Source organism: Vulpes lagopus, chromosome 1, assembly GCF_018345385.1.
Source record: "Vulpes lagopus strain Blue_001 chromosome 1, ASM1834538v1, whole genome shotgun sequence".
Taxonomy (NCBI): domain Eukaryota; kingdom Metazoa; phylum Chordata; class Mammalia; order Carnivora; family Canidae; genus Vulpes; species Vulpes lagopus.
In genome coordinates, this window is record NC_054824.1 from 70072198 (window position 1) to 70100030 (window position 27833).

The 27833-nt window shown below is 51.7% G+C and overlaps 1 protein-coding gene across 2 annotated transcripts; it reads left to right on the plus strand.

Annotated features, from left to right (window-relative positions):
* Positions 1-2257: 2257 nt before the first annotated feature.
* On the plus strand, positions 2258-27051 carry IP6K3 (inositol hexakisphosphate kinase 3). 2 transcript variants are annotated; one of them, XM_041735716.1, is made up of 6 exons: positions 2260-2530; positions 11803-12135; positions 19720-19924; positions 21083-21258; positions 22360-22535; positions 24428-27051. In XM_041735716.1, exons 2-6 carry the CDS (start codon positions 11937-11939, stop codon positions 24893-24895), a joined length of 1224 nt encoding a protein of 407 aa, XP_041591650.1. In that variant the 5' UTR covers positions 2260-2530; positions 11803-11936; the 3' UTR covers positions 24896-27051. The 2 variants fall into 2 exon arrangements, with proteins under 2 accessions (XP_041591744.1, XP_041591650.1); XM_041735810.1 differs by lacking the exon at positions 19720-19924 and having other exon boundaries at positions 2258-2530.
* The last annotated feature ends 782 nt before the right edge of the window (positions 27052-27833 follow it).

Consider the following 27833-nt stretch of genomic DNA (forward strand, 5'->3'; position numbering starts at 1 on the left):
GGAAGTCAGTGTGGAACTTTGCTCTTTGCAACAGCAACAAAACGAAACCAGAAAGCAAGTACTGGAATGTGGTCCCACCCTCCTGAGGCCCTGGGTTCAGTCCTGCAATGGCCAAATGGCTCAGGTGGGAGGTCCCTTCCTATCCACCCTTAAGAGCCTACAGCTCAACCCATGTTAATTCAGAGTTTCCCAGAACAGGGATAGGAGTCCAGCAGGTGGGAAAGGGGACATGGGGGAGGGGTGGGGGGAAAGGAGGTCACACGGTCTCTTCCAGGGCCAGGTAACCCGAGCCCAGCACATAGCTGGGCAGCTGAGCAACCAAGTACTCAGCAGGCTCGCAAGGCAGCCTGACCATCTGCCTTCCCCAGTGAAATGTGATCCACTGCCCTGGGGAGCGAGCAGGGCCATGGATGCTCAGCCCATTACACCCAGCCTCATGGTGCCCAGGAATCCCTGTCATGCCAGCAGGGCTCTGCCCTGGCTGGGTGTGGAGAGGACTGGAAAGGAGGCTGGCCACAGGAAGGGCCCAAACTTGCTGTGGCCTTCCCGTGACACTGTTCTTTGCTGCTAACACATCTGCTGGGCAGCTGGTGATATGCGATGTCCCAGAGGGGTGCAAAGCACACACACAGTGACGGAGGGACCTCTGGGACAAGGGCCAGGAGGCCTGCATTCCAGTCCTGCCTGGTCTCCCATTTCGGCCCTTATCCAAGCCTAGGGCTCATCTGTTCTGGGCTCATCTGTTCTGCGCGTGAACAGTGAGGGTGGCTAGACCGTAGGAAGGACCCCTCCGTGGACATGTGGAGACGGGGGTTGAGGGGATGGAAAAGCCATCACAGCTCAGTGCTGCAGCAACAAATCTAGGGGAGCCCTGTTAGAGCCAGGAGACAGGTGAGGGCACCCTGAGGGAAGCAAAAACCTGGGGGCTGTGACCCAGAGCCAGACAGAGGCTGGACCAGACCAAGAGGCAAGTTGGCCTGAGGGGGCCTCGGAGGAGCCTCTGGCCAGAGAGGAGGCTGAGCCCCCTGGCTGCTGCTGAGCCGCAGGGGCTGAGTGTCCACAGCCAGGGAAGCCCGGGAAGGGGCAGGCTAGCACCCCAGGCAAGTGGGGCACACAGTGCCCGAGGGAACTACAGCCAGAAGCCCAGGGTAGCTTGAGTTGCCTGAAGGGCCAACTCCAGACCTAATACTTAGCCCAGAGTCGCTGAGACCTGAAGCCTGTCCCTGACAAGTCTCTGTCCTTTTCCCACACCCCATCTCTCCCCATCTCTACATCACTAGACCTTGTCAAGCCTGCCTCCTAAACATCTCAGGAACTCACCCACTCCCTTCCACCTCACTGCCTCCTCTCCCCACCAGGCTGAACTCAGCTGGAGAACAGAACCTGGCAGCCTCATAACCTGCCTGCCCATTTTTTATCATGCCTCCCTCACCTACTCTCCTCAAAGCATCCACTCTGCTCAAAACGCCAACCTGGGCCTGGCCCTTCCTGATGTAATGCCCTTCAGTTTCTCCTGAGAAGCCAAGGTTAGAGACCTGTGAGGTTCACTTCCCCACCCCAGCCTTAACTGTCATCACTCCCCACATCCTGCATGCTCCAAAAGCCCCCACCTCCCAGATCACCCTGTTCCCCGCTGCCTCTGGGCTTTTGCATGTGCTCTTCCCTTAGCGAGCATGCTCTTCCCACCACCCTCTCCACCCCAACCTGGATGATCCTGTTTATCCAATGGTTACTTCCCCCAGGATGCCTTCCCTGCTCCCCCCAGGCTGGGCAAGGGGCCCCCCCCTAAGCTCCATGTTCACATACCAAAGACACTGGAATTGCCCTTCAACCTGCTGAACACCCTTTCCAACACCTGCTCTGTGATCTCCTGACAACAGTCCCTGGTCTGGCAGGTTCCTGGGGCAGCCCGGCAAAGGCCTCAAAAACTATTTGACTGATTGTTTTCAAGCTGATCGAGTGCTGACTGGCTTGCTGTTTTCCTGCCTGATTTCCCTCTCGCCGGAGTGACAGCTTGGGGCAAGCTGACAGTAAAGTTGTGGGGAAGAGGGTGAAGGGAGGGGAAAAAAGACTCCCTAGCCTAGCCTTACCTCAAGGAATCAAAAAACCACTGGGGACCTCATGCAATTGGCCCTGGTGCACAGGGCCTGACCTCCAACCAGGCAGCAGAGCATAAAGCTTCTCCCTCAGGCCTCTCCTCCTCTTCCTCCTCCTCATTCACATGCCCTCCTAGGCCGCAGGCCCTGCTCCCCTGCTCGGAGCAGCCATATACCGGCTGACAGCTGGACGCGTCAGCCTCTGCCAGCCCTTCCCAAGGGTCAGGTGACCTCCTGTCCCAGGCCCGCTGGGCGGACCTGGGTCTAGGCAGACCTCTCCACCAGCGCCGTAGTGGACAGTGAGCTCTCTGTGCTGGGGCGCCGGGAAGGGCCTCTGCTCAGGGCCAGCAGTCGGCAGCCACCGAAGGAGATTCCTTTCCACTGGACCTTCTCTTCCACACACTCCCTGCTGTGCTTCCAGGAAGGAGGCCCTGGTGAGTGCTGCCTCTGTGGATAGGGTGAGGACAACCCCCACCCCCAACAAGGGGTCTACCTCATGGAGGTGCCAACCTGCTTATTTATGTGCGTCTATACATCTGTGTATGTGGGAGTGCTGCTGGGTTGGCTCAGTAGCAGAAATTCTGTTGTTTGCTTGTCTCTCATCTCTGTGCCCTGGCCTTAGAGTCACTCATCCCAGCCTTCCTAGGCTGTCCAGGAGTCTTTAACCTGGGCTCCTGCATGTAGGCAGGGTGGGTTCCGCAAGCTGGGCCTGCAGAGGAAGCTGGGTGGCAGGTACAGGGGTGGGAGCCAATGATTCCCACCATTTAACCCTTCACAGAGGCAGCTGTCTGGGGAGAAGCAGGCAGCAGCCCCTGGGCTCCAGGGACAGTGTGTCCTGTCCCGGCAGCCCCACCCTCCATGGCGGGGGAGGGGTGCACGAAGCCAGGATGACCTCAGCCTGTGGGCAGTGGGCCTATGGCCTGGGTATCGGGTGCCCCTGTGGAGTGTGGGTTGACCACGGGCACTACCGAGAGCCCCTGCCTGGGGTGGTGGCACAGTTTTGGGGAGCCCCTCCCCATGGACTCTTCTTGACCTCAGTAAATCTGAGACCTGAACCTGTCTGAGCCTGTCATGGTCCTCAGGACCTCCAGGGGATCTAAAAACATCCATCCCAGGTTCCCCCTCCAGAGATTCGGATCCCCTGGGGCAGGGCCCAGGCTTCTACAGATTTTTAAAGCTACCAGTTTATAATTTAACCTTTTTACCATGAAAAACTTTAAGCCTACAGGAAGCAGCAGGGGGAATGATATATAATGAACTCTTGCATATCCTACCCCAGGATTCACATGGTTGTGTGACCTTTACCATATCTGCTTCATTGACTACCCTAAGGATAAAGTACTTGAAGCAATTTTTGGACATCAGAGCATTCCCCCTGAAGTACCTCAGGAGGTTCTTACACAACCCCGATGGCCATTATCCCACTGACAAAATGAACACCTCCCGAAGAATGTCCACGTGGAGTTCATATTCATATTTCCCCGATGGCCCCCTGGGTGTTTTTTATTGCTTTGTTTGGACCAGGATACAATCAAGGTATGTGGGTCTGTATGTCTTTTAAGTCCCCAATCTGAAAGTGTCTCTGCCAACCCCCTACCCCCGCCCCGCCTACCCATCACCACACTGACCTGCTAAATGAAAGGGCCAGTCATCCCACAGGAGTGAGAATCTGGCTGAGTCAGACACCTCTCAGTATAGAACAAGCAACTGAGGCCCAGAAAGAAAGGGACAGGGAATCTGAGGCAGGGCCAGGTCTCCTAGTCCCTTCCTGTGCTGTACTCCCCAAAGCCAGCTCCTTATCGAGGATCTGAGAAGCTCCTCCACTGCAAAGGGCCTGAGGCCCCTGGGACCCTCCCAGGGTGCTGCTGAGGACCACGTTCCTCTCAGCTGGGATATGCCCTCCAGCTCCTACCCCCTATCCCCTCTTTGGCAAGCCATATCACCGGCTTTGGGGTCCCTCACCCTCTGAATGGAGCCAGGCACCCCACTCCTCAGAACACACCTCATCAAGGGCAGGAAGCTCCCCTGCAACCAGACACCCCTAAGAAAAAGTAGGGTGAAGTGAGAGGAGACCGGAACGTGGAGGGACATCAACCTAGAAGGTAACTCCTGAGCTCTTGAAAAACTGCCCCTGGGAAAGGCAGGGGCCTCTCAGCCGCCGTTCTGGGCTCTCTGAGGACAGGCCCAGCAAGTCCAGGTCCGGAACATGTGACCTGGCAGAGGGCCAGGGCGGGTGGGCTGGCTGTGGAGTTTGGGCTGGCATGTCTGCTGCTGCCCTCTGCTGGGGAAAGGCCCGCTCGCGCTCTCCCTGAACAGGCTGGCTCGGCCGAGTGGGCCAGTTCCACCGGTGGTCTTGCAGCATCAGGACCTCTCGCTCTCACGCACACATGCACTTACACATTCGTCTGCACGCTCACACGCTTGCTCCACCCATCGTTACATTTTGACCTTAAAAGGATGTTTCTTCTTGCAGCCATAAAGTTGCCATGCTAACCACTGACAAAACCTCCTGTCTAGCTCAAAGGCCTCTTATGTAAGGCAGGTGGCTGCTGATCACAGTACTTAGAGAAAGGTGTAGAGGCCTGGGGAAGGGTGTCGGAGGTTGGGAAATGTGCCTGTCTGGGTGGTAAGCAGCCTCCAAGATCCCAGATGCAGCTTCTAGGGTGTCAGGTCCTAAGGGAATTAGGGAATGCTGCTAGAGCCATCAGTAACCATGCCCACGGTACCCGAGGGCCCATGATGCTGTCACGAGGTTAAGATACCGTAGGGGTGAGGGAGGAAGAAGCCTCCTGCCTTAGCCACCCCCGGAGTAGCCCTTCCAGTGGCACTGGGATTCTTGAGTCATCTTTGCCCCATGCGTCTCCCGCCCTGACAGCAAGCTCAGAACATTGCTGCTGCCTCTGCTAAGGACATTTGTCAGTGGCTGAAGGGCTTTTAAACTAATAATCGCTGTATTAAAATCGCATTTGGTCCTCAAACTGGAGGAACATTGGGAGATTTTAAATGTTAAAGGAAAAGGAGAGGAAAAAAACTTCTCTCAAAGGATAAAATCAGCCCTGAAACAAGTTTGTGTGACAGAGGAATATGAAGCATTTCTCTGTGGTTCTGGCTATCAGGCCTTCCCTGGGGAACAGATACTCTGCAAAGCCACATATTTCAGCCATGGATGAGAAGGTGATGTGTGAAGTCCCCCAGTGTTCGGTATTGATCCCATTGGGTAGAGGACCACACAGATGGAGGTCACGCCATCCTACAGCCCTTGAGTCATTTTTAGAGTGGATTTTAAAACATGGCTTTTTCCCCCCAGAAAATAATCTTGTGCTTTCCCAGCCTGGATGGCCCCAGATGATACACAACCCTCTGCCACATGAGAAACTCAAAATCCTCTTGCCCATTACAACCTAAGCAGTTTTAAATGGTTTTCAGGTCCTCTCTTCTCTAATAGATTAAAAAATGCTCCCTTGGGCATCACAAAGACACTGAACGGTACTTGTATCAAATCTCTGGCTCCAGCAGGCCTACGAAATGTACAGTAGAGCTTCAGAGTAGAGAGGGCAGGCCATAAACCATGCTGCTTTTGAATCTGCAGCCTGACACATCTCATACTGCAGTCTTCTTTTGATACAAGCTGTTTCTTTCTTTCTTTTTTTTTTTTAAAGATTTGTTTATTTATTCATTCAGAGAGAGCGAAGAGAGAGGCAGAGACACAGGCAGAGGGAGAAGCAGGCTCCATGCAGGGAGCCTGATGTGGGACTCGATCCCCGGTCTCCAGGATCACACCCCAGGCTGCAGGCGGCGCTAAACCGCTGCGCCACCGGGGCTGCCCCAAGCTGTTTCTTAATTATCTCTTCCCAAAACACTTCCTGCCCCGTCAGATTTATTGGAATGCAATCCTGAAGGCTTCCTCACCTCACCTTCTCAGGCAACCCCCGCCTCCTTGGCCTGAGCAGGACCAGACAGGCGCTCCCCCGGTCTGGGTGGCCAGGCCTTCTCTCCACCCCTCTAGGCCAGCAAGTAAAGCAAACCAGGGTTACTGCCACTCACAGCCCTCCCTCTGGTCTCCTGGCCAGCCCTGGCCACTTCCCTATTGCTTCCTGCGTCCCGTCTTCTCCTGAGACAGGCCCTTTTCAGCCTCCCCCAGACCCAGGCACAGCTGGCATCTCCCCCTGCTCAGACCCTATCCTGGAAGTGTGACACCATGCCTGTCACAGATGACAGCAGTACCTCTCCTAAACCTTTTCAACTAGGACTCCATTTCAACATAATTTGTTCCCTACGAGTCCTCCTGAGATACTCATTATACTTTTAGTATCCACTGATTGAGAAAATGGATGACGATAAAAACTACTAGGAACTCAAATAGTGCCTTTAAATGAATCTGTATTTTGGTAATCTCCAAAGTGTTCATATACATTTGAGAGGTTATCATGCTCCAAGAGTATAACTGTTCTGGTCTAAAGATGATGCTTGTGGAGGTGTGGCTTTGGGAGGCTCTAGATAGTCCCTCAGGCAGCAGCCCTTTGCCCCTGGCCCTGCAAATCCACAGTGCCGAGCGCCCCATCAGACCCTGTCCACCAGCAGTGCACCACCCAGCTGGGTATGAGCTCCTGGAAGGCTCTCATGTCTGATGTAGGCCACTGAGGCACACAGCATGAAGAGGGCCTCAGACAGGATCCCAGCCCTGAGGCCTTTAGAGTAGACAGTCTTGAATCCCAGCTAGCGTGCTCAGTAGCTCCTCTAACTGTACACAAGGTCTTCAACGTCTCAGACCCTCAGGTTCCCCACCTGAGAGTGATTCTCTTCAGAAATGGTGATAGTGACTATAAAGCCAGTGATCCACAGGAGATGCTTCATAGGAGAGGCTACTATTATATAGGATATATTTGGGCATGAAGTATCTGCCTGGTTCAAGTGAGGTCACTTTCCACTTCCGGGCTCCATGATAGGAATCTGGCTGTGAGCTGGTGCACTGGTCAGGAAGCATGAGGCTGTGCTGCATAACAAACCACCCCAAAATCACAGGGGCCTACTAGCACAGAGATGTATTTCTCTGTCAGGCTACATATCCAACATGTATAGTCAGTCATTCAGGGAGTGATGGTGCTTCCGAGATGGGCCAGAGAGAGAGGACATGGGCAATGACTTGCCCTTAAAGTTCCCACTGGAAATGACATCTGTCACTACCATGCACATCATGTCGGCAGAAGCAAATCACGTGGCTGCACTTACCTTCAAAGGGCAAGGGAAGCGCAATCATACCACATTCCCACAGGAAAAAAACAGACTATTTGTGAACAGCGCTGACAATGACCACAGTCAGCCAGCTTGTCTCCAGATATAAGGAGCTGACAGGCTCTCATAAGATACTGTTCATGACGAATTTCGTCTAAGTTTGAACTGGTACAAGTTTGATTTGTGGTCTTGCCTGCCATCTTCCCTACAATGGGAACGGCAGGCTTAAAAAGGGGCAGAGCTTCTGTAATTTTTAATGAACCCGGGTTTAGCATGCAGCAGAGATTATATACACAGACTCTCAGGAAATAAAATGTGCCAACTGGTAGTGATGAGCCACGAGGCACTCATTCCCCTCAGCCTGCTGGTGGCCTCTGTCCCTGTGTCTGGCATCACTGGTATTGTCATCTGTCCCCACTCTGGAAGCCAAATACAAACCCAGGCCCTGCTGTCCATGACCCTCCTTTCAGTCTAGGGAGTGTCCTGCAACCCTGTGGCAGGCTGGCTATCGCTCAGGTCCCAAGGGGCTGCAATGACGGAGGCAGCCCCACAGCGGGGCGGGGGAGAAGGGGTTCATTTAATCACCAGCTGGACAGTGGGGCCCATCACGGATTTTAGCCCTTGAGCCTCCTGGAGTGAGCCCAGAGTTTTTCATTCAGGACACAACCCAGTGACAGAAGAGGACACCGGGACCTGAGGTCATTTGTTCACTACTCCTGGGGAGGGGGCTCTCAGCTGAACTCTTCTGGCTCGGGGCATCTCCCTCCCTGCCCACTCTCCCTCCCTGTCTCCTATTTCTCCCTCCCCAAGAACACTAGGGTGGGATGCTGGGTGAGGGGCCAGCTGTGGGGCTACAGGGGGAAGTGTGGGCTGGAGAAAGGACATTTGTCTCCCTCTGACACACTGCAGGGAGCCCAGTGTACTCAGTGAGTGTGTCAGAGGGAGTGGAAGGTCCTGTCTCAAGCGGGTGCCTCACCTGCCTCCCAGCACCCAAGCTGAGTCAGTCCTGAGAATAACCCACGCAGTGACAAGCCTCGGGTGGCAGAGACACTTGGGAAGAGGACTTCACAAAGGAATTCTGTGCATTTTGTCATCTGAGTATCATGACAAGGCTATGGCAGTGGGTGGGAAATCAAGACTCAGATGAACATTAGGAGTTCATCCTAGGGGCCTCATGAGGCTAGTGGGAATGCCTGCAACAGATCTGGGCTCCTGACTCCCTGCACAGTGCTCCGAGGAAACAGAGCACTGATCAAAGGCCACGGCCCATGCATATAACAGACGTACCTGCATGTAGCAAAGGGAAGGTCTGGGTTGAGAAAGACCTGTCAGCTTGAATTATTTACTTGGGACTTCTGAGGGAGGACTGGGAAGAATGGAGGTCTTCCCTAACTCATTCCCAGAGAATGGGAGGTTGCACAACAAAGATGGTGACAGAGAACAACCTCAAGCTTCCTCGGGAATGGAAGGTCAGCATTAGTGCCAATGGGAAGCCACAGAGTGCCTCCCTGAGCAGCAGCAAACCCACCTGCCTAGCTCAGGGGCTGAGGCCACCGCCCTAATCCTCCTCTGCCCCTTCCCACCAACCTGTGTCAGAACCATACAGCTCAGGAGTAGGAGGACCCTCAGATATCACTTCACCTATACCTTCAGATGACCCGTGAAAGGAAGAGCCCCAGTTTCCCTACCTGTTGAGTCTAGATTTTTTTTTTTTACATTTTTTTAAAATAAGCTCTATGTCTAACATGAGGCTCAAACACACAATCCCAAGATCGAGTCACATGCTCTACTGACTGAGCCAGGCAGGTGCCCCAAATCTAGAGTTTTAGAAGTATAGGCTGACTACCCAACAGATACCCCATCACTATCAACTCACCCTAAGTTTGCACTGTTGTGCCATGGGTTGCTTGGATGCCCCTGGCTTGCTCTCTGCTCTCTAAGAAGGTTCAGGCAGGGCTCCTGAGAACATCTGGGAATGACAGTGCCTCTTGGGTCTTGTTGAAACCCCTAGCCAAAGAGTCCCAAAAAGGTCAACACCAAGCCCCAGCTCTGCATTGACCTGCCATGATGGTTTCTGTAGAGGTGCGGAGCCCACCCACCACTGGGACATGCACTTACTCCATCAGGTTGGAGGAGAGACAGGCCTGGGGGACAAGGAAACCCGTGTCCTGTCCCAGCAGAGCCAGTGACTTACAGGTGACTTTGGCCAAGTTCCAGTCTCCTTGGGGTCAATTTTCTGACTTTCAAAGTGGATACACAGTAGCCCTCAACCACCTTGCTGCATGGTGGGTAAGTACGCTATGGGGCACAAGTGTCTGGGTTCAAATCCCTGCTCCCTCCTTACTGGCAGGGTGCACATAGGCAAGTTATTTAACCTCTCGTTTTCCCAATCTCTGAAACAGGCTGATAATACTACCTCATGGGGTAGTTGTGAAGCTTAAAGGAGTGGATCTATACAACACACCTAGAACATTGCCTGGCACCCAGCAAGCTCTCTGACTTTATTACCATTTATTGCTATTTCCTCTCCCACACCACCACTGCAAGGTGACACTGATTCCCTCAGGGCTCCTTCGGGAGAGAGGAGTGTGGGGAGGGAGGGTGGTGGGCTGCTGGCATGGGAGCATGAGGGCTCGCCTGGGATACCACCTGGACACATCGGCACAGCTGGGCTGCCTTGGCAAGGCCAGGTCGGGTTGGTTGGTATTGGGCCACCTTGGTTCTCTCTTCTTTCTTCTTTCTTGCCTTCACCAAATTTGCAAGTAGGGCTGGGTTTGCCAAGCAATTGTGCTATCTTGTCATATATCAACTTATCCCTGAGCCAATTTCTGATTTGCGTCTGCATCGAGATGCCTCCTACTGGCTTCTCAGCTCGTGGAACAGGCTCAAGTGGGGCTCCTTCTTTACAGTCTGAGAGCAGACCCAGGGTAAGGCCTAGGCTGTGGTGTCAGCACAGCCCCTTACCATCAGGCCTCAGGCTCCCTGAACCCCTGATACCTGGCCCAGCAACCCTAACCTCCCCCATCATGCTCCAGACATACAGGCAGCTCTTAGAAGCCTCATCCTACATCCAGCAAAGCAAATGCATATACCAGGCAAAACACCTGTCCCTTCCTAAAGGGGCAGGCACTCTGTGGCCCAAAAGACAGTAGCTAATGTGAGAAAGAGAGAGAGAGAAAGAGAGAGACACCCCTAGGGGGTGAGGGGGTAATAAATGGGCCAGGCTGAGGCTTTCAGCGCCACCTGGTGCCAGAGGTACAGGTGGGTGGCAGAAAGCTCTCTGAGCTGGGGTCCTGAACAAATTGATAGGCACTCCATGCATGGAGCCAGCTGGCCATGCCGACAGTCTGGACTGAAGGTCATTCAGGGCATTAATCATGTCCAGTGCTGCCTAGCTTGGGGGCATCCTTGGCTGGGAGTCCAACAGAGGAGAGAGTATTAATAACTCGGCAGTGATGGGCACCCCTGTAGGAATGTCCTCTCAAACAGGAGGCCAGAAGAGCCTCCGCTCACACTGTCTCCTTGGCACTCTCCTGAGACAAAGTCAGGATGTCTTTCGGGGCTGCATTTCCAGCCCCAAGTTCCAGCAAGCCTGCCCTTAGGGAGGAGGGGGAGCTCTGGCAGGTAGCAGAGAATAAGGCCCAGAGACAAGCAGCCTCCACTTTCCTCCTGCCTCGCTCCTGGCCTGCACCAGGGCCTGGTCAAGGCATTTCAGACCTTGCTTCCCTCATGTGCAAAGCGGCAGTGAGAAAGACTGCCTTCCTTTCAACCCAGAGCTGTTGGGAAGATATAACTACCATGGCAATAATGCTAGAAATAACAATGATAAATTACATTTATGGAGTACTTAGCTCTGGGCCCTCAGCTAACCTTTTCACAGTCTTTACCTTAATTTTGTCCTAAGTCCATGAAGTATCCTTATTATTTCATTCTACAGATGGGGAAACAGAGGCGCAGAGGTTTGGTCACTTCTCAAAGTTACACAGCAATTCTGTCGTGAAGCCATGATGTAGATTAACGTGCACAGCTGTTCTGTACAAAAATGAAGCTTTCCTGTACCCCCTAAGCCCTTGCAAGAGGCTGAGTGCCTGGATAGCAGGGACTCTGCTCTCTTCTTGGGCCTGTGACCAATACTCCCTAAGGCAGGCAGGAAACACAACATGAGGAGTTAAGACAATCTGTGTACTCTGGATGCCTACGGTTATGTGTACTGCTTGATTTTTTAAAAAATGTTTTAATATTTAAATTCAAAGGGCACAGAACAGTATTTAGAGAAGTCTACCTCTCATCCTGGCTTCCTGGAGGCAATCATGGTTACCAGTTTCCTAGGACAGATTATTCTAGAAGTGACAGATGCCTCTTTCGAGTCTCGTTCAACTACTGGTGGGTCGTGGCTGGGAACTGTGGGTCCTTCTGTTCCTCTCAGCACACCATCTCCCTCACACCGTTTCCACCTTCCTCCTCTGCTTTCCAGGGGCCCACAGACAGAAGGACAGCTGTGCTATGACAGTGACAAAGGCCAAGAAGGAGAAAGCTGAGGACCACTGACGGCCTTGCCTCCTGTCCGGGAACTGCCTCTTCTACCCCAGACCTTCTTCCTGTGGATACATGGTTGTGCAGGACAGCACGGATGCTGGGGATGCCAGAGTGGGCGTGCGGCTAGAGCCCTTCCTACACCAGGTCGGAGGGCATCTGAGCGTGATGAAGTACGATGAGCACACGGTATGCAAGCCCCTCATCTTCCGGGAGCAGAGGTTCTACGAATCCCTGCCTCTGGCCATGAAGCGATTCACTCCACAGTACAAAGGTGAGTGTCCAGGCAGCCAGACGTGGCTCTGCGCCTGCCATACTGGGCTGGGCTCATGCGCATGCACCCACTGCTTCCCCGGGCACTGTGGCGTGTGTAAGAGTTGCCATGGAGATATGCCCCTCTCCCACAGACCAGTTGGCCTTCCCTGTCCTAGTTTCTCTGAACTCTTCAAGCCTCCAGGCCCAGAGTCTAATGCCACTTGGCATCCCTACAAATAAGCTCAAGCCACCAGGCTTTGAGGAACTGAGAATGGAATAAAATGACACCCCAACCCCACCCTGGTCTGTGCTTCGGAAGTGCCACGGCTGGGTCCTGTGACCAGGGCTGGGAAAGACATGGCAGGCTGAGGCCTCCTTCAGCTCCCTCTGGGGACCCAGGTGGGTGGCAGGAACCTCAGGCCTGGGTCAGGGCATGAAGGAGCTGGGACCTGATATGTTGAGGAAACTGGGATGGGAACATCCTCATATAGTGGCCAAGCCAGGGCCATGGGATGCCTTCCAGGTAAAATGGGGGCAATGAGGCAGAGAGCAGTGTGTGTTCTGGATCTGAGTCCAAGGTGGGTTCAGGGGAGTGAAGGCTGGGTGGGGAGGGCCACCATTTGTGGGCCTCCAGGCAGGGGCACTCTGGGCAGCTGGCCAGCGTCCATGGGGCAGGCTTTTTGTCCACACTCAGCCTTCAGGGCATGACTCTGCCAGCCACCAGCCCCTCAACAGGATGATGAGTGCCCAGAGAAAAGACCTCTTTCAAAGGTTTTTAACTGTTGTGACTACAAGCTTCTGTGCTCATCATCTAAGTATCTGCAATAAAAGTGATGATGAAATCCAAATAAGTCAGTCAAAAACTCACTTGCATTTCAATGATCAAGATAACCGGGAAGGACACGGCCTAGCCCTATGAGTGTTTCTCAGAGTATGTGCTGGGATTGACCAAGGCTGATGGGGGGGGGGGGGGGGGGGTTTAAAATGCATATTCCCAGGCTCCCTTGCAGATCTGTGCACCAGAACCCCTGGGATCAGGGCCTAGGAATCTGTATTCAGCATGTCCCAGAGTGAGATTCATTTCTATGGGGCCAAGGCCTTGAGCCCCAGGCACTGCTTCAGTCCTGGCTTGCCAAGACCTTCCGAGAGTCTGAGGCAAGATAGATGTATATGAGCACCACACACACACACACACACACACACACACAGAGCACCACACACACACAGAGGGAGGGGCAGATGGCTGGTGTGCAGTCTGTGCATACCTCCCCTGGGGCCTCTGGAGCCGCAGGCCAGTGTTGCCCATCAGCTGTGGATCACAGCCCATCTTGTCAGAGCGCCCACTGGAATGAACGTCTGTCCTTTCACAACCGAACTCAACCTAGTAAAAGGGTGGCAGGATCTTGCGTGGGGTGGCTCCTGCCCACAGCATTTCACGCTTGTTGGACACAGCTCTGGAGCTGAGACAGACCGCCAGGGCAGCCACAGGCAAAGAAGGGAAATGTAAGAGGCTGCTTAGTCTCCAGGACCCCATCCTGATGCCTTCCCTGTGTCCTGTCTACACGTGCCCATTCCTCTGCTGTGGGGGGTGTAGTGCAGCCCCACTCTCGGGCACCCTCAGGCACTGGTCTCCTGTCTAGACCCCTACTCTATACTCTGCCTCCCAATCCAGGTTGGGCTCATCTCTGGTACCTCCTGCTAATTTGATAGATTAATTGAAGCCAAGGCATCACAGCTGCACGTATCAGCGGTCACAGAACATGCTTCAACTTCTGTCCTGGGGCTTCACCTGGGGGATGGTGTTTCCACACGAGCCAGGAGGGGGCTGGGTCGGGAACCACAGGACACCCCTCAGGTGAGACCACATAGCCCTGCTGAGGGTGAGGCAGGGTCCACGGACTCGAATGACTCCCAAACATGAGGTTTCCATGGTGCAGAAACGTGGATTCACTCAGCAGCCAGAACGTGATCTGCAGGGTGCCGTTGGCCAGGCACCACGTAATGAAACACACATCTAGGGAGACAGTAGAGAAAGGCCCAGAACCAGAGCCCTCACACTCTCAGATGCCTGAAGCAGGTGGCTGAGGTCAGGTTTTAGGTGGGAAAAGGTCCCTCCAAGGGCTCTCAGGCTGCGCAGGTTCTCGTTTCACCAGATAAGAAAAGTGGGATCAGCTAACCGTCGGTGCTCACTCAGTGCAGAACACACTGAAAATGGTTTCCACTATCAACTCAATCCTCACAACAACACTCTGAGGCAGGTACTACTACGATCCCCATTTCACAGGTGAGGAGACTGAGGCCCAGAGAGGTGACAGGACTTGCCTGAGGCCATGCAGCCAGTGAGAGGCAGAGCTGGGATTCAGAGCTTCGAGGTGTGGCTCCTAAGGGTAGGCTTGTGGCCATCAAGGCCTGCTCTACCAGCCACTGTTACCCAGGAGACGGGTTCCTCAGATGCCAGGGCTCAGGGGTCATCTAGCCCAATGAAGGAGGGGATATGATTTGCCCAGAGTCACTCAACTGGTGACCTCAGGTCAGGGGGACTGCCACAGGGGGCCTCCCTTTTTCTCCCCCATGGGAAGGGCCCTAGAGAGAGGGGCAGTTTCTGTAGTGGCCACTGTATGCCATGGAGCACAGCCTCTCCCTTCTCACTGCCCTGCTCTGATGGCACCCGGGAATGTAGGGCATGGACGTCACTCCAAAGGGTAGCCTCCCCATGCCAAGAGCACGCCCGGGCCTTTTGCTGGGCTCCTCGGCACAACAGCATCTCAGGGCTGCATCCCTCTGCCTCCCAGCGTACCTGTCAGCTTTGGGCATGCAAGGACATACTTCTAAGTCTGGCTGGTGAACAGATAAGCCAGACTCATACTATAGATACCGGTGAACAGATGCTCTCACGAGCTTAAAAATAAATACAGTGGATGAAAGATCTAAATGTGACACAAGATTCCATCAAAATCCTAGAGGAGAACACAGGCAACACCCTTTTTGAACTTGGCCACAGCAACTTCTTGCAAGATACATCATGAAGGCAAGAGAAACAAAAGAAAAATGAATTACTGGGACTTCATCAAGATAAAAAGTTTCTGCACAGCAAAAGAAACAGTCAACAAAACTAAAAGACAATCTACAGAATGGGAGAAGGTATTTGCAAATGACCTCTCAGATAAAGGGCTAGTATCTAAGATCTATAAAGAACTTATTAAATTCAAAAAAAAAAAAGAACTTATTAAACTCAACAGCAAAGAAACAAACAATCCAATCATGAAATGGGCAAAAAACATGAACAGAAATTTCACCAAAGAAGACATACACATGGCCAACAAGCACATGAGAAAATGCTCCGCATCACTTGCCATCAGGGAAATACAAATCAAAACCACAATGAGATCCCACCTCACACCAGTGAGAATGGTAAAAATTAACAAGATAGGAAACAACAAATGTTGGAGAGGATGTGGAGAAAGGGGAACCCTCTTGCACTGTTAGTGGGAATGTGAACTAGTGCAGCCACTCTGGAAAACGGTGTGGAGGTTCCTCAAAGAGTTAAAAACAGAACTCCCCTATGACCCAGCAATTGCACTTCTGGGGATTTACCCCAAAGATACAGATGCAGTGAAACGCCGGAACACCTGCACCCTGATGTCTATAGCAGGAATGTCCACAATAGCCAAACTGTGGAAGGAGCCTCGGTGTCCATCGAAAGATGAATGGATAGAGAAGATGTGGTCTATGTATACAATGGAATGTTACTCAGCCATTAGAAACGACAAATACCCACCATTTGCTTTGACGAGGGTGGAACTGGAGGGTATTATGCTGAGTTAAGTAAGTCAATTGGAGAAGGACAAACATTATATGGTCTCATTCATTTGGGGAATATAAGAATTAGTGAAAGGGAATAAAGGGAAAGGAGAGAAAATGAGTGAAAATATCAGTGAGGGTGACAAAACATGAGAGATACCTAAAACTGGGAAATGAACAAAGGGTAGTGGAAAGGGAAGTGGGCAGAGGGTTGGGGTGACTGGGTGATGGGCACTGAGGGGGCACTTGATGGGATGAGACTGGGTGTTATGCTATATGTTAGCAAATTGAACTCCAATAAAAAAATAAATTAAAAAAAATACATACATACATACATACATACATGCGTACAGGACAGAACATTCCCGGAGGCTAGGGAAGCTGCTTGGCCAACCCGAAACTGCTGAGGTGCTCTGGGCAACACTTTTGCCCGTAAGCATTCCTGTGCGCTCAGCTGGCAAGACTGCAGGTTGGGGAGCCTGGGGGCTGGTGACAGGCTCACAAGGCTCAACAGGCGGGGGCCACACAGTGCCGGGAGCCCACATCCCTGCAGGCCCAGCCCCCATGGAAATACAAAGCAAGCCAGAAGCCGGGCCAGGACCGACATGACTCCTGACCAAAAACCAATCCAAGCCCCAAGGAGTCTTGATCCCACTGATACGCTGCTTTGGTGAAGAGCTGGCAACTTGAAGTCGTCTGCAAGGCAGCTATCTGCTACAGGTCTCGGGCTTCAGAGGAAGGTCTGGGCTGAGATGGAGATGGCTGTGGGAAACGCAAGGAAGATGGACAGGCAGAGACACAGAGCCACAGGCGTGCAGAAAGGCGAAGCAAGGAGGCAGGGCCATGGAGTCTGGCTGGGTAGCTCTGACAATATGAGGAGTAGAAATGACTTGGATTTTATTGGGGCTATTTTGCACCTCTGCTCACCTCCATTTATTTAGACACTCAGATCTGATGAGATCAGACAAGAGCTGGAGCCTAGAGAAGTGGGTGAAGGTCACATTTCTTGTCCTTCTGGGGAGGCCTCCTGAGGCCGGGGGCTCCCCGAGACAGTGGTTTCTGGCAAGAGTGATACCATAGTCCCACCGCGGGGAAGACCAGATGGTGAGCTGACCTTTACAAGACCCAAAAGGGCCTTGCCCTTGTCTGGCACACATCCTGGGCTCCCCAGGAAGCTGGGAGGCTCCAAGCTCCCCAAGGACAAGCACAGAAGCCAGAGCGCTCTCCTTTCCCCACTGTGGAGGGGTGAGCTCTGGGACCTGGTGCTGGCTTCCGGGTCAGGCCCTCTCCAGGGAATAAGCACAGCAACCCTCCAAGCCAAAGAACTAGGAATGGAAACATAAACACCATGTCCTGGGGCCTCTTGGCCCCCCAGCCCCCAGCCCTCTGGACTGATGACCCTCTAAGGTAGTGGGATCATGGTTTCTCTGTTCACTCTCACGGAACAGACTGGCCAAAACAAATCTGATAGGGACACAGCAGGAGTGTTCCTCACCTACCCACAAGTAAACACAGCATGATGACACTGCTCTCCTGATAAAAGGCTAAAGACCTCGGCTGGCTCCGTGTTACAGCTTCTCCCTTCTTCCATATCCACTTGGAGCATGGCCTTCTCAAGAGCTCCACCCCTACTGTGTGACCTTAGGCAACTTATTCCATCTCTCTGAGTCTCAGTGACCACAGACAAGGGCATCACAGGCCTGCTAGAACTAGGTAGTAACAAACGAAAAGCACAGAAACAGACACCTGGCACTGATTGCTACCACCATGGTTCTTTCTCTGACCGGCCATCAGTCCCCTGTTCTCATGAGCGGAACACCTCTGGTGGGCTCCACCTGGGGATGCATGCCAGTGTTCAGGGAAACCGCAAAATGCCAGGTTCACGTATGGTATTATTAGTAGTATCATTATTAATTCACAAGACTCAGGGGCCTGACATGAGCTGAGGAAAAGCAGAATTCTTTTTAAGGAGCTAGAGAGAACTGAATGTCACTCTTGGGCTGCAAATTTAGGGCACCAGGAATCTGAGATGACAGGACTAGACCAGAGAGACCGCTGAGCTAGGCACAGATGGCCTGAGGAGTGACTTGCTGAATTATAGAGCAGCCCTGAAAGCAAGCGTCTGCACTGACCAGCCAGGGCAGGGACACAAGCAGGAAAATCAGATGCCTTGAGTGCTGGTGCAGCAGAAATTACCACATGTCCAGGAAAGTGACCAAGTGGCCGGGGGAGGAAATAAATACTTGAGAGGACATAATCACGTGCAGCCCCCCTTCTCTCAGTCAGAGTGCCAGCAGAAAATGAGTGGTATATTGAAAGGGGTTTAAATGAGGAGAATTTTCAAAGGGACGGCTCATAGGAGTGCATGCAGGATTAAGAGGACAAGGGGGTGCTGATGAGGCACAGAGGGGCCAGCAGCACTAAAAGGCTGTGACCACCCCTAGGCCCGAAGGCCACAGAGAGGGAACAGTATCACTGACCCAGCAAGAGGGGGTCCCTAGAGGGACAGGATCATGCTGCAGCACCAAGGGAACCAGTAGGATAAATACCTCCACCTTTCTCCTGCCCCACCCCATCTCCTGCCAATGTCCTCCACTGGCCAAACCCCTGGGAATCCAGGGGCAAGGAAGCCACTGGTGCACTCCACAGGGTCAGCCTCGCAGGCACAGAGAAAGGTGGGGACAGGTGGAGGGTAGCTTGGTGAGAGAAGGAGCCAATAGAACAGTCATGGCATCAGCTGCAGGAAGAAGTCTAGAGATCCAGTCCTCGCAAAGCCATCTGTGTGGCTGTCTCCCATGCCACCAGCAAGAGTATAACTCTGACTCCACCAGAACTTGGGTGAGGCCAGGCACCCACTTAGCTCTGATGCTAAGCCTACTCCACGAGGGAACTCCTAGACTGTGCCACCAGAGCAAGAAATCCAAAGTGGGTGGCCACGGAGTCATTGGCATTCGTGCCAGACCTAATTACGTGACCTGGCCAATGTCCCGGAGGAGAAGCCCAATTAGCACATTTGTCCACTGGGTTCCCTTGCACTCTGACTCTCACAAGCAGCGAATGAAGCAGGCTGTTGTGTCTCGATTACAAACACCAACGGTCAGGAGTTACCGTAGCTGGAGAAATCCTACAAGTCTCCTGTTTCCTATCAAAGAACCATGTTCCATCAATAATATTCACGTGCTGTGTGTCTAGCTGAAGGAGATGGCAGGCATCTGTGTTAAAGCCAGAGACCAGGAGTAGGGGTGGGGGTCTAAATTAAGGTGACACAGAGGCCAGGTCCTGGAAGGCTGTCTGAGGTGGGCTTCCTGGAAGAAGAGAGAGGGAAAGGGAAGGGAGACAAAGGATGATGAAGGAGGCAACGGGGAGGAATGGGATGGGCCCCAAATTCCCTCACAGCCACCCTGAGGCAGAGGGGCCCTCTCTACAGAGGACCAGCTCCAATGACGCCAGGTTGTGCCCCGTGGAAACAGCTCTGTCTTGACGGGGAAGGTACCACTACTGAGGAGCCAGAAGGTGAGAACAAAATGTATGGGACTGACTTTGTTCAAAGCATGAAAGGGCAGAGAGATGCAATGAAGCAGAGCCTGTGCCCAGATCAGCCCAAGGCTATTTTCTGCCCTGGGCTCATTCTGGAACAGTCCCCATAACTCTTCCTTGAGAGAAGAGTTAGGGAAGGGGTGGGGGGGTTGATCAGTGACATTACATTAAACTACAATTCAAAAGGATGTCACCTCTTGCAACGCATCCACCAGGTAAATTCCATCTGGTTTCCCCCTCCCTTCCTCCCTCGTGTGCTCTGCAGGCACCATCACGGTGCACCTCCAAAAAGACAGCCGAGGCCATCTCAGCCTGGTGGCCAACCCGCTGAAGGAGAACCGGGGGCCCTTCAAGGTCTCCACGGAGTCGGCAGCAGTGGCACTATGGCAGACTCTCCAGCAGACCACCAGCGGCAGTGGTGGCGTCCACCCCCTCACCCAGTGGCAGCTGGCACACTCGCTCGAGGAGAGGTGAGGGCCATGTGGCAGGATGGCAGAAACCCAGCAAGGACCAGTACCACTCCCACATGCGCCAAAGCTAACGGCTCCCCAGTAGGGACAAGGGAGTGAGAGATTCACATGAAGTCTCTGTCTAGAAGCGCAATGGGACCCAGAAAAGGAATGGATTTTCTTTCCTGTGGTTTTAGAGGGAGGACTGATGTATTTACCTCAGAAGCTGCCGCATGTACGGAGTCCTATGTAGAGCAGGCATTCAGTACATATTTGTTTAATTAAATACCTGTTTCACCGAGACCAGGAAGTGTCTCTGGTGGGGTGTGAGGGTGGGGGCAATGCAGAAACCCAGAAGACTTGACACAAAGGAAAAGTCTTGGCAGTCAGAAATCACCTTTCCCTAGCAATCAGGAAGGGAAAAGGAGAGGTCAATGAAGTCCCCCCTGGGACCTCAGAGGCACAGGCAGCTCAAGGCACCCGAGATCCCAGAGAGGTCTCCAAAGCCTCTGATAATGTTAGCTGACCTTTCTCAGATGAAAAGGACCCCTGGGGACTTATAAAACATTTCTGGAAAACCAAAGGGAGCTAATACAATGAAAGTACCTCCCTTCCTCAAGGAGCACAGCGGATCTAACTAAGCCTCTTGGCTCAGCGTCAGGAAATGGGTACACATGATCTCCATTTCACAGATGGGAAAGCCAAGATGCGGAGGACAGGAGAGATGTGGACCAAGGATCCAGGATTCCCACCCCTGAGGACACTTTGAGGTCTCAAGGGAACAATGACATGGCACACTCACAGCCTAAACCCCCAGCCTTCTGATTCTAGGGAGGGTTGCTCTCTCCACGCTGTGTCGCCTCAATAGCACAATAGTAATCCAGGTCACTTACAAGTGAATTTAAACCACCTCAGCCCTCTAAGGAGGGGATGACGTTTCCTAATGAGTTCTTCTGGGGTTCTGAGAGACGCCCTGCCAGGGCTGCAGTGTGGACTGATCTGGTGCCCAGGGCCTGAATGGGGCAGGAGGGGCATACTGAGGCCCTGCAGGCATCCTGGAGAGTAGCCAGGGACAGTCCGTGTCAGGGCCCAACTCTGGAGAGCCCAGTCACAGAGATGGGCACCCTTCTCCAGTCCTCTGGCCATTGCTGGCCTATCATTCGCTTCCGTCTCCCATAGCCCGGCCACGACGCTCCTGAGGTCCGAGTTCCAACTCAATGCCCAAGTCTCCTCGCTGGTGGAAGATGCTAAAGGGAACCAGTCTGAGAGGAGGAGCTTTAACCCGTGGGGCCTGCAGTGCCATCAGGCCCACCTGACCCGCCTGTGCACCGAGTACCCAGAGAACAAGCGGCACCGTATCCTTGCTCACACTCCTACCACCTATCAAAGGGTGGGAGGATTGAAGGCGGGTGGTGGAGACAGACAGACGGGGTGTACACAGGGCCAGGGGAGGGGGAAGTGTGGGGAGAGAGACTGATGTGAGGGACACTTCGAGGCACAAGCCCTCAAACCCAGGACCTAGAAGAAATCTGATCTCTCCAAAAGAAAAATTAGAGAGTGTGGGAAAGTCAGACTGGAAATTGAGCTGAACACAGTGCCCATGGTCAGGCCACTGGCTGTGTCACTGCCACCTGGGCAGAGGGGGCTGGGCTGGGAGGTCTCTGTGTGCAGATAGGAATGATGACTGCCATGCTGGGTGGGGGCAGTGGGAGGCTCAGAGGGATGGGTCGGTTCCCCACACCCCAGCCTCCCTTTTATCCCTCCAAATTCTCCCTGAAGATGTCTTCCTATGGATCTGACGGGGTGAGGGGGGTGGTTCCCCCATCAGGGAAGTGCCCGTGAGGGAGACATTCCTCCCTCATTCTCAGGCTGCCATGTTCTGAGTACATGTAGGCTTGAAACGCCCCCTCTGTCAGCGCTGGGCTCCTTCCTGCAAGACGGGTGACTGGTTTCACAGTATTTACTAAGACACATCTGCAGTCCTAATCCCTAAGAAGCTTTTGCAGGATAATTACTCTGCTGAAATTAATATTCCTGCAACTCATCTCCAAAGCTAACATCAACCCACTTCTCCCAAAAGGTACTGGCCTGTTCAGTGACTCAAGGTTTTAGCCTTATGATTTTCTGCTATAAAATGTAAATTGGGCATGGTCTGCCAGGGATTTCACGCCTGCATTTAGATTTCAATCTCAGAGCAAAAAAGGAAAAAGAAAGCTCACATAGTCATAAACTCTCCTAAATAAATGGACTTTTTTTTTTTTAATAAATCGACTTATTAAAGCAGCCTGCAAAGCTAATACGTGGAATTCTTAAGGGGGACGATGGGCTTGTCTGTAAGGAGCCGAGAGAGAAGGAATAGCTTTGTGTTCCCAGGCATCCGCCAAGGCATGCTAACGGCCTCCGTAGGGGCAGTGGCCTTCATGTCGGCGGAGCCTTCCTGAACTTGGCGTGACCAGGGTTTCTGCTGCTGGAAAACGTCGTGTCACAATATAAGCAGCCCTGTATCCTAGACCTGAAGATGGGGACCCGGCAGCACGGGGATGATGTGTCTGAGGAGAAGAAGGCCCGCCACATGAGGAAGTGTGCGCAGAGCACCTCGGCCTGCTTGGGCGTGCGCATCTGCGGCATGCAGGTAGGTGCAGGGCTGGGCATCCTGGCATGTCCATTGTGGGGCGGTGAGCGTGTCTCCCAGACACTTCTGTGTACAGAGCCACACAGGAGGGAGCTGGGCACAGCCTGCCCAGGCAGAAAACGCTATCTGCCCTAGGATATACTGGGATTCCTAGAAGAGCCCCTTTCAGGAAATGCTGCCAAAAAGCCACTTTTTTTTTTTTTTCAAACTCTGTCTCAGGGTCTCTGGCAGCTTAAATTTCCCAGTGGCCACGTGGGTCCTGTCCATATTGACAGCAGACCTCTGATGACAGTGTGTGAGCAGGGGCTGAGGAGAGACGTGAAAAAGAGCTTCCCTGTGCATTCCGTGACTTTCTCAGTCTCTTGAAGGATAAAGCTGAACCCTCTCCTTCTCTAGTGCTGTACAGCACTCTGCTTTTTGAATTCTTAGAAGCCATTCCTTCTTCCTACTCCACCTTTTCTGGGTTTTTGTTGTTGTTGTTGTTGTTGTTTGCTACCTGTTCTGGTTAATGAATTAAGCAGATCATAGCCTGCTAAGCTGAGGCAAAGGAAAGTTAGTTTTTTATTGCCCAGACTCTACCCCAGTTTTGCAGCTCTGATGTGGCCTGTGGCAGGGGCTATAGGAAAGGGAAGAAATAAACTTTCCCCACTCGTTTGATTTTGCAGTCTATCTCCCCAAAGCAAAACCAGACACCAATTTGACGGTACACGTTGAAGCTTTCCTTAATTGAAACTGCCACCCTTGAAGCTGGAAGTGGAGTCTATAAATTTGTTGCACAGATGTCCCTTGGAAGGTTTGGAATGCAGTCCTCAAGAGAATGGAGTGTGATGATTTGGGGTGTAAATGGAATCTCTCTCTGGACCTCCAATCTTCTGAAAATGATCTGATTTATTTAGACAATGACGCCTGTCATGTATTTATGACAGCTAATTTAGCAGCCCATCTTCAGCCCTCCAAAGCAAGTCTATCATATCTTTCTGATTTTTTCAGCACTGGTTTCCCATAAACATACCACATAATCTGAAGGCAGGAAAGACCTGAGAAACTGTCTTGGCCAGGTGTGGGCTGCCCTTCCCAGGTGTGCCAGGTAGAGGTGTGCCAAGTCACGGCCATGCTAGCCTCTGGCCTTGGTACAGCCTCTGCCATCTGAATGAAATGGGAGCAGGTGCCACTGTCCTCCCACCCCCCATCAGCATCTCCTCCATCTGTTCCTTTCTGGTGGCCAAGACATGACAGGGGAGAGGAGAGGTGCTGGTGCCAAGGAGGAGCCACCAGTTCCCAGGGCTGCTGTGAGGCTCCCCTCAGCTGAGCTGGCTGCCTGAAAACCCCACCCATACCTGATCCAGCCCGTCTTTTGATCTTTTTATCTTCAGTCAACCCTGCTTTACCTCAAGAGCCATGATTGTTTCCTTAGAATCTGCAAAGAAAGGACTTTATAAACTTAATTGGGGAAATTTGAATCTAGTTGGCTTTCCAAGGCCATTGGCTGTGATTTCAGATTCCTACTGAAGCTTTCTAGCTTGGGTTTGCTAATATTTGAATTGAAGAGGGCCAGAAGCCAGGGTTTAAATCATGATTTGGAGGATGACACTGGAAATTCACAAGAAAGGTGATCCAAAGCTTTTCCTCCTGGGTGGAGGATCACCTTTGTGGGGTGAAGAATATTTAGACCCTGGATTCCTATTAAAAGCTTGCACAGAAAGCATTTTGAAATGTGAAAGATCCCCTGGTGCTTGATGAAAGATCATCCTTCCATTCATTTCAGCCATGCTTGCCCTGCATCTCTCAGAAAACTGTTTATATATCCTATTAGTTTCTGACACTGCAACCATAGCAGTTCCAAGTCTGTTCTTAAGTTGGCAATTCTTCACATTTTCTTTTTTTATTATAAGGTTTATCAAGTTGATAAGAAGCACTTTCTTTGCAAAGACAAGTATTACGGAAGAAAACTCTCCGTTGAGGGCTTCCGACAAGCACTCCATCAGTTCCTGCATGACGGAACCCGCCTCCGGACAGAGCTCCTGGAGCCCATTCAGCACCAGCTCCGGGCCCTCCTCTCGGTCATTAGGAGCCAGAGTTCATATCGGTTCTACTCCAGCTCTCTCCTCATCATCTATGATGGGCAGGAACTGCCAGAAAGGACCCCAGGAGGTCTGCATTCTCAGGAGGCTCCGCAGACGACCCATGGCATCTCTGCTGGAGGTCTCACCAAAGTTGACATCCGGATGATCGACTTTGCTCACACAACATACAAAGGCTCCTGGAACGAACACACCACTTATGACGGACCAGATCCGGGCTATATTTTTGGCCTAGAAAACCTCATCCAGATCCTACAGGATATTCAAGAGGGAGAATGAGGCTTGTTGGGCCTATCCAGATTTTTTTGGAGTCTAGTTCTCAAAAGGGACCTACTGCCAGCCAGGGTACTCTAGAAACTGTTAGATGTCTTTGTAATAATTATATCCACATTCAAAAGCCATACATGGCAGGTATATTACTGGCTGCTAAAGAAACTAGCTCTGGAGGGAATTCCACGTATGCTGGCATCTTATACTAATGCTGGTCATTGGAGACTGGACAGTTAGTGTGAAATGGCACCATTTTGCAGTACATTGGAGGGCTGTGGCAGGAGTGAGAAGCCAGCATTACAGTAAGATTCTGGAGAATTTGCGTTGAAAAAATTTTTTTTAATTTTATTTATTTATTCATGAGAGACACAATGAGAGAGAGAGGCAGAGGGAGAAGCAGGCTCCGTGCAGGGAGCCGGATATGGGACTCGATCCCGAGCCCCCAGGGTCAGGCCCCAGACTGAAGGCAGTGCTAAACTGCTGAGCCACCAGGGCTGCCCCAAAAATGCTTTTTTGTTGTCACACTGAAGTCTTGGCAAGCTATGAGGCAAAAAACTCTACTTGAAGAAGACCTGAACAGTGAGTTCACAAGTGTATGATTTTTTTGGAGCTCACGAATGACTGTCTCCTACCTTCCCAAGAGGCATTTGGGTGGGGCAGGAAGGAGTGGGGCAGATCTGCCCATCTCACCAGCTTCCTACCCAGGGTCTGAATGGGCAAGGGCAATCCAGACACAGCCCTGGCAAATCGAGACCCCAGGTTCTCCATTTTTGCCCATGGAGACAAGGGTCTCTTTCTAGACTTCCGAGTACCTATTGGGAGCGATAACTTGACTAGATCCTGGCCACAAAATGGCTCTAACCATAAAATGCAGCTTCCAGTGGGGGTGGACTGCACGAAAGGATGAGCTACTGATATTAAATTATACTATTTGCTTTCTATTTATTTATTTTGGGGGTAGGGTAGGGGAATCAGGAGAGAGAAGGCTGGAGGGCCGAGGAAACCAGGTGCAATGTTTACAAGACTGGTGGACAAGTGTAAATACGGAAGAGCAAACAGTCCTAATTAATTAGTTCTTCTGCAGTGTGGAAACCCATTACAATGCCCTTGAGTCGAGCATGAAGATACGTTACCCGATTAGGGAAATAAATTTGTTAATAAAATTGCTGAGGTCACCAGTAATTATTTGGTGTGCCTTATTACCCTTTCTGTTTGTTTATTCTGATCACCACACTGTATGGCTGTTCCAATTTATGGGCGACTAGTGTGTACAGCAAGAACAGTTCCCTGGGGAAAAAAAAGAAAGAAAAGAAAGAACAGTTCACTGATTTCCTACAATCCTTTGGGGATCCTGGGTGGAAAACGGTGGCTAATCAAGTATTTCCATGTATCTACAAGGTACCAGACCTCATAAGTGGTCCTTTTATCTGAACTTTCTATAACATAGAGTTAAATAATTTTTGTATTCTCATGGCTAATTACCATCAACCTTCCAAAATCCACACTTAAGGAAAGAGTGGCTTGGATTAAAAAAGTTTGTTTGTTTAATTTTAGGATATATTATATGGATTTCAAAGCAAGTTAACTTCCCTAAGTATGTGTGGCTGAGGTAACATTGTGATTAATTTGCATGCTCTGCACTCATGATGGGAGAACTGAGTCAAAGTATGTTGGGTGGCAAAAAGAAGTCAACCAAAAACTAAATATTTGTTAAAGACAAAATGGAGCCCTAAATACTGCCTTTTCTAGAGCACTTCCTTGCTTAAAAATCTGGTTCAATCAACTCTGGAGCTCCCTGCCTTAGCTTCTGATTCCTGTCCCTGTTCTCAGCCCTGGGTATTGTGAGACCTGCCTGAAGATGAGGGGTGGGGGCGGTTAGCTAGAATATTAGTCTTTCAGGGCTGGCCATGCATGTCACTCTCCTGGCTCCTGTCCACGTGACCCTTTTTCCCCTCAGCCAGTCCTTTATCCAACAGTGCCCTTCACAGGAGGCCTCCTCTGCCAAGCCCTCGAGGCCCAGACCAAATCCCACATACCCCTGAAGATGTCACCAACAAAGGTGGAGTTTGTTGCAAGGGGCAAAGCTGGCTACCAGTTTTAGACTGTGCTTCCCAGACTCAGAGGAGTCTGGGCTCAGAGGAGTCACCACTGTCTAGAAATGTGTACAAGGCTTCGCTAACCCAGCTGAAAGAGTCCACCTGAGCACTGCAAATCCAGGAATAAGGAGAAGATCAGAGAGATACGGGAAGAAGAGAAGATCGTCAGCATGAATGCATTTGATATCCAATGGCAGTTTACTTTAAAATGGCAAAAGAGGTGAGGGGGCCCGGAGTATCCAGTAACCATTAAGAGTACACTGAACTAAGGAGCTCTTCCTTGTCGACCTTTTTGCTAAGCACTGGAGAAGATCCAGCTCTTGGGAGCATAGATTCTAGTATTCTAGGAGGCAAGAATAACACATGTGAACTGACAACAAACCGCACAAAGAAGGTACACAGTGATACAGAGGATTCATCTGTGTGGTTCATAGGTGATCAATCCTAAAAGTTCACAGAGGTCAGCTCACAGCCAACACAGAAACACAAATCACAGAAACTGTGGAGAGGGTGGGACTTCATTTAGGCCCTGAATGGTGATAAGAATGGGGAAGGAGCTGAGTGGAGAGAAGGAAAAGTCCAGCATGCTCATGAGTCTGAACAGACCAACCCATCCAGAATGGGGATTTTGTAGTTGGGAGTAGTAGAATGAAGAGGAAAGAAATGGAGTGAACCCAGATAGTGGAGACACTTAAAAATCTGGCTGAGTAGCTCATTCATTTGTAATTACATTATTCTGTCCTTCTTTCCTTCCATTCATCCAACCAATAAATATTTCCCTAGTGCCTGGTATATACGGCACAGTGCTGAGACCTGTGCCAGAAACAAGGAAGTGTGTGAAGATCATGTCG

Bases quoted from the DNA above. Each gene is read 5' to 3' on its own strand.
- IP6K3 (XM_041735716.1), top strand. From the start codon at position 11,937: ATGGTTGTGCAGGACAGCACGGATGCTGGGGATGCCAGAGTGGGCGTG. The intron at 19,925-21,082 runs GTGAGGGCCATG...CGTCTCCCATAG, and splicing joins GCACACTCGCTCGAGGAGAG to CCCGGCCACGACGCTCCTGA. The intron at 22,536-24,427 runs GTAGGTGCAGGG...TTTTATTATAAG, and splicing joins TGCGCATCTGCGGCATGCAG to GTTTATCAAGTTGATAAGAA.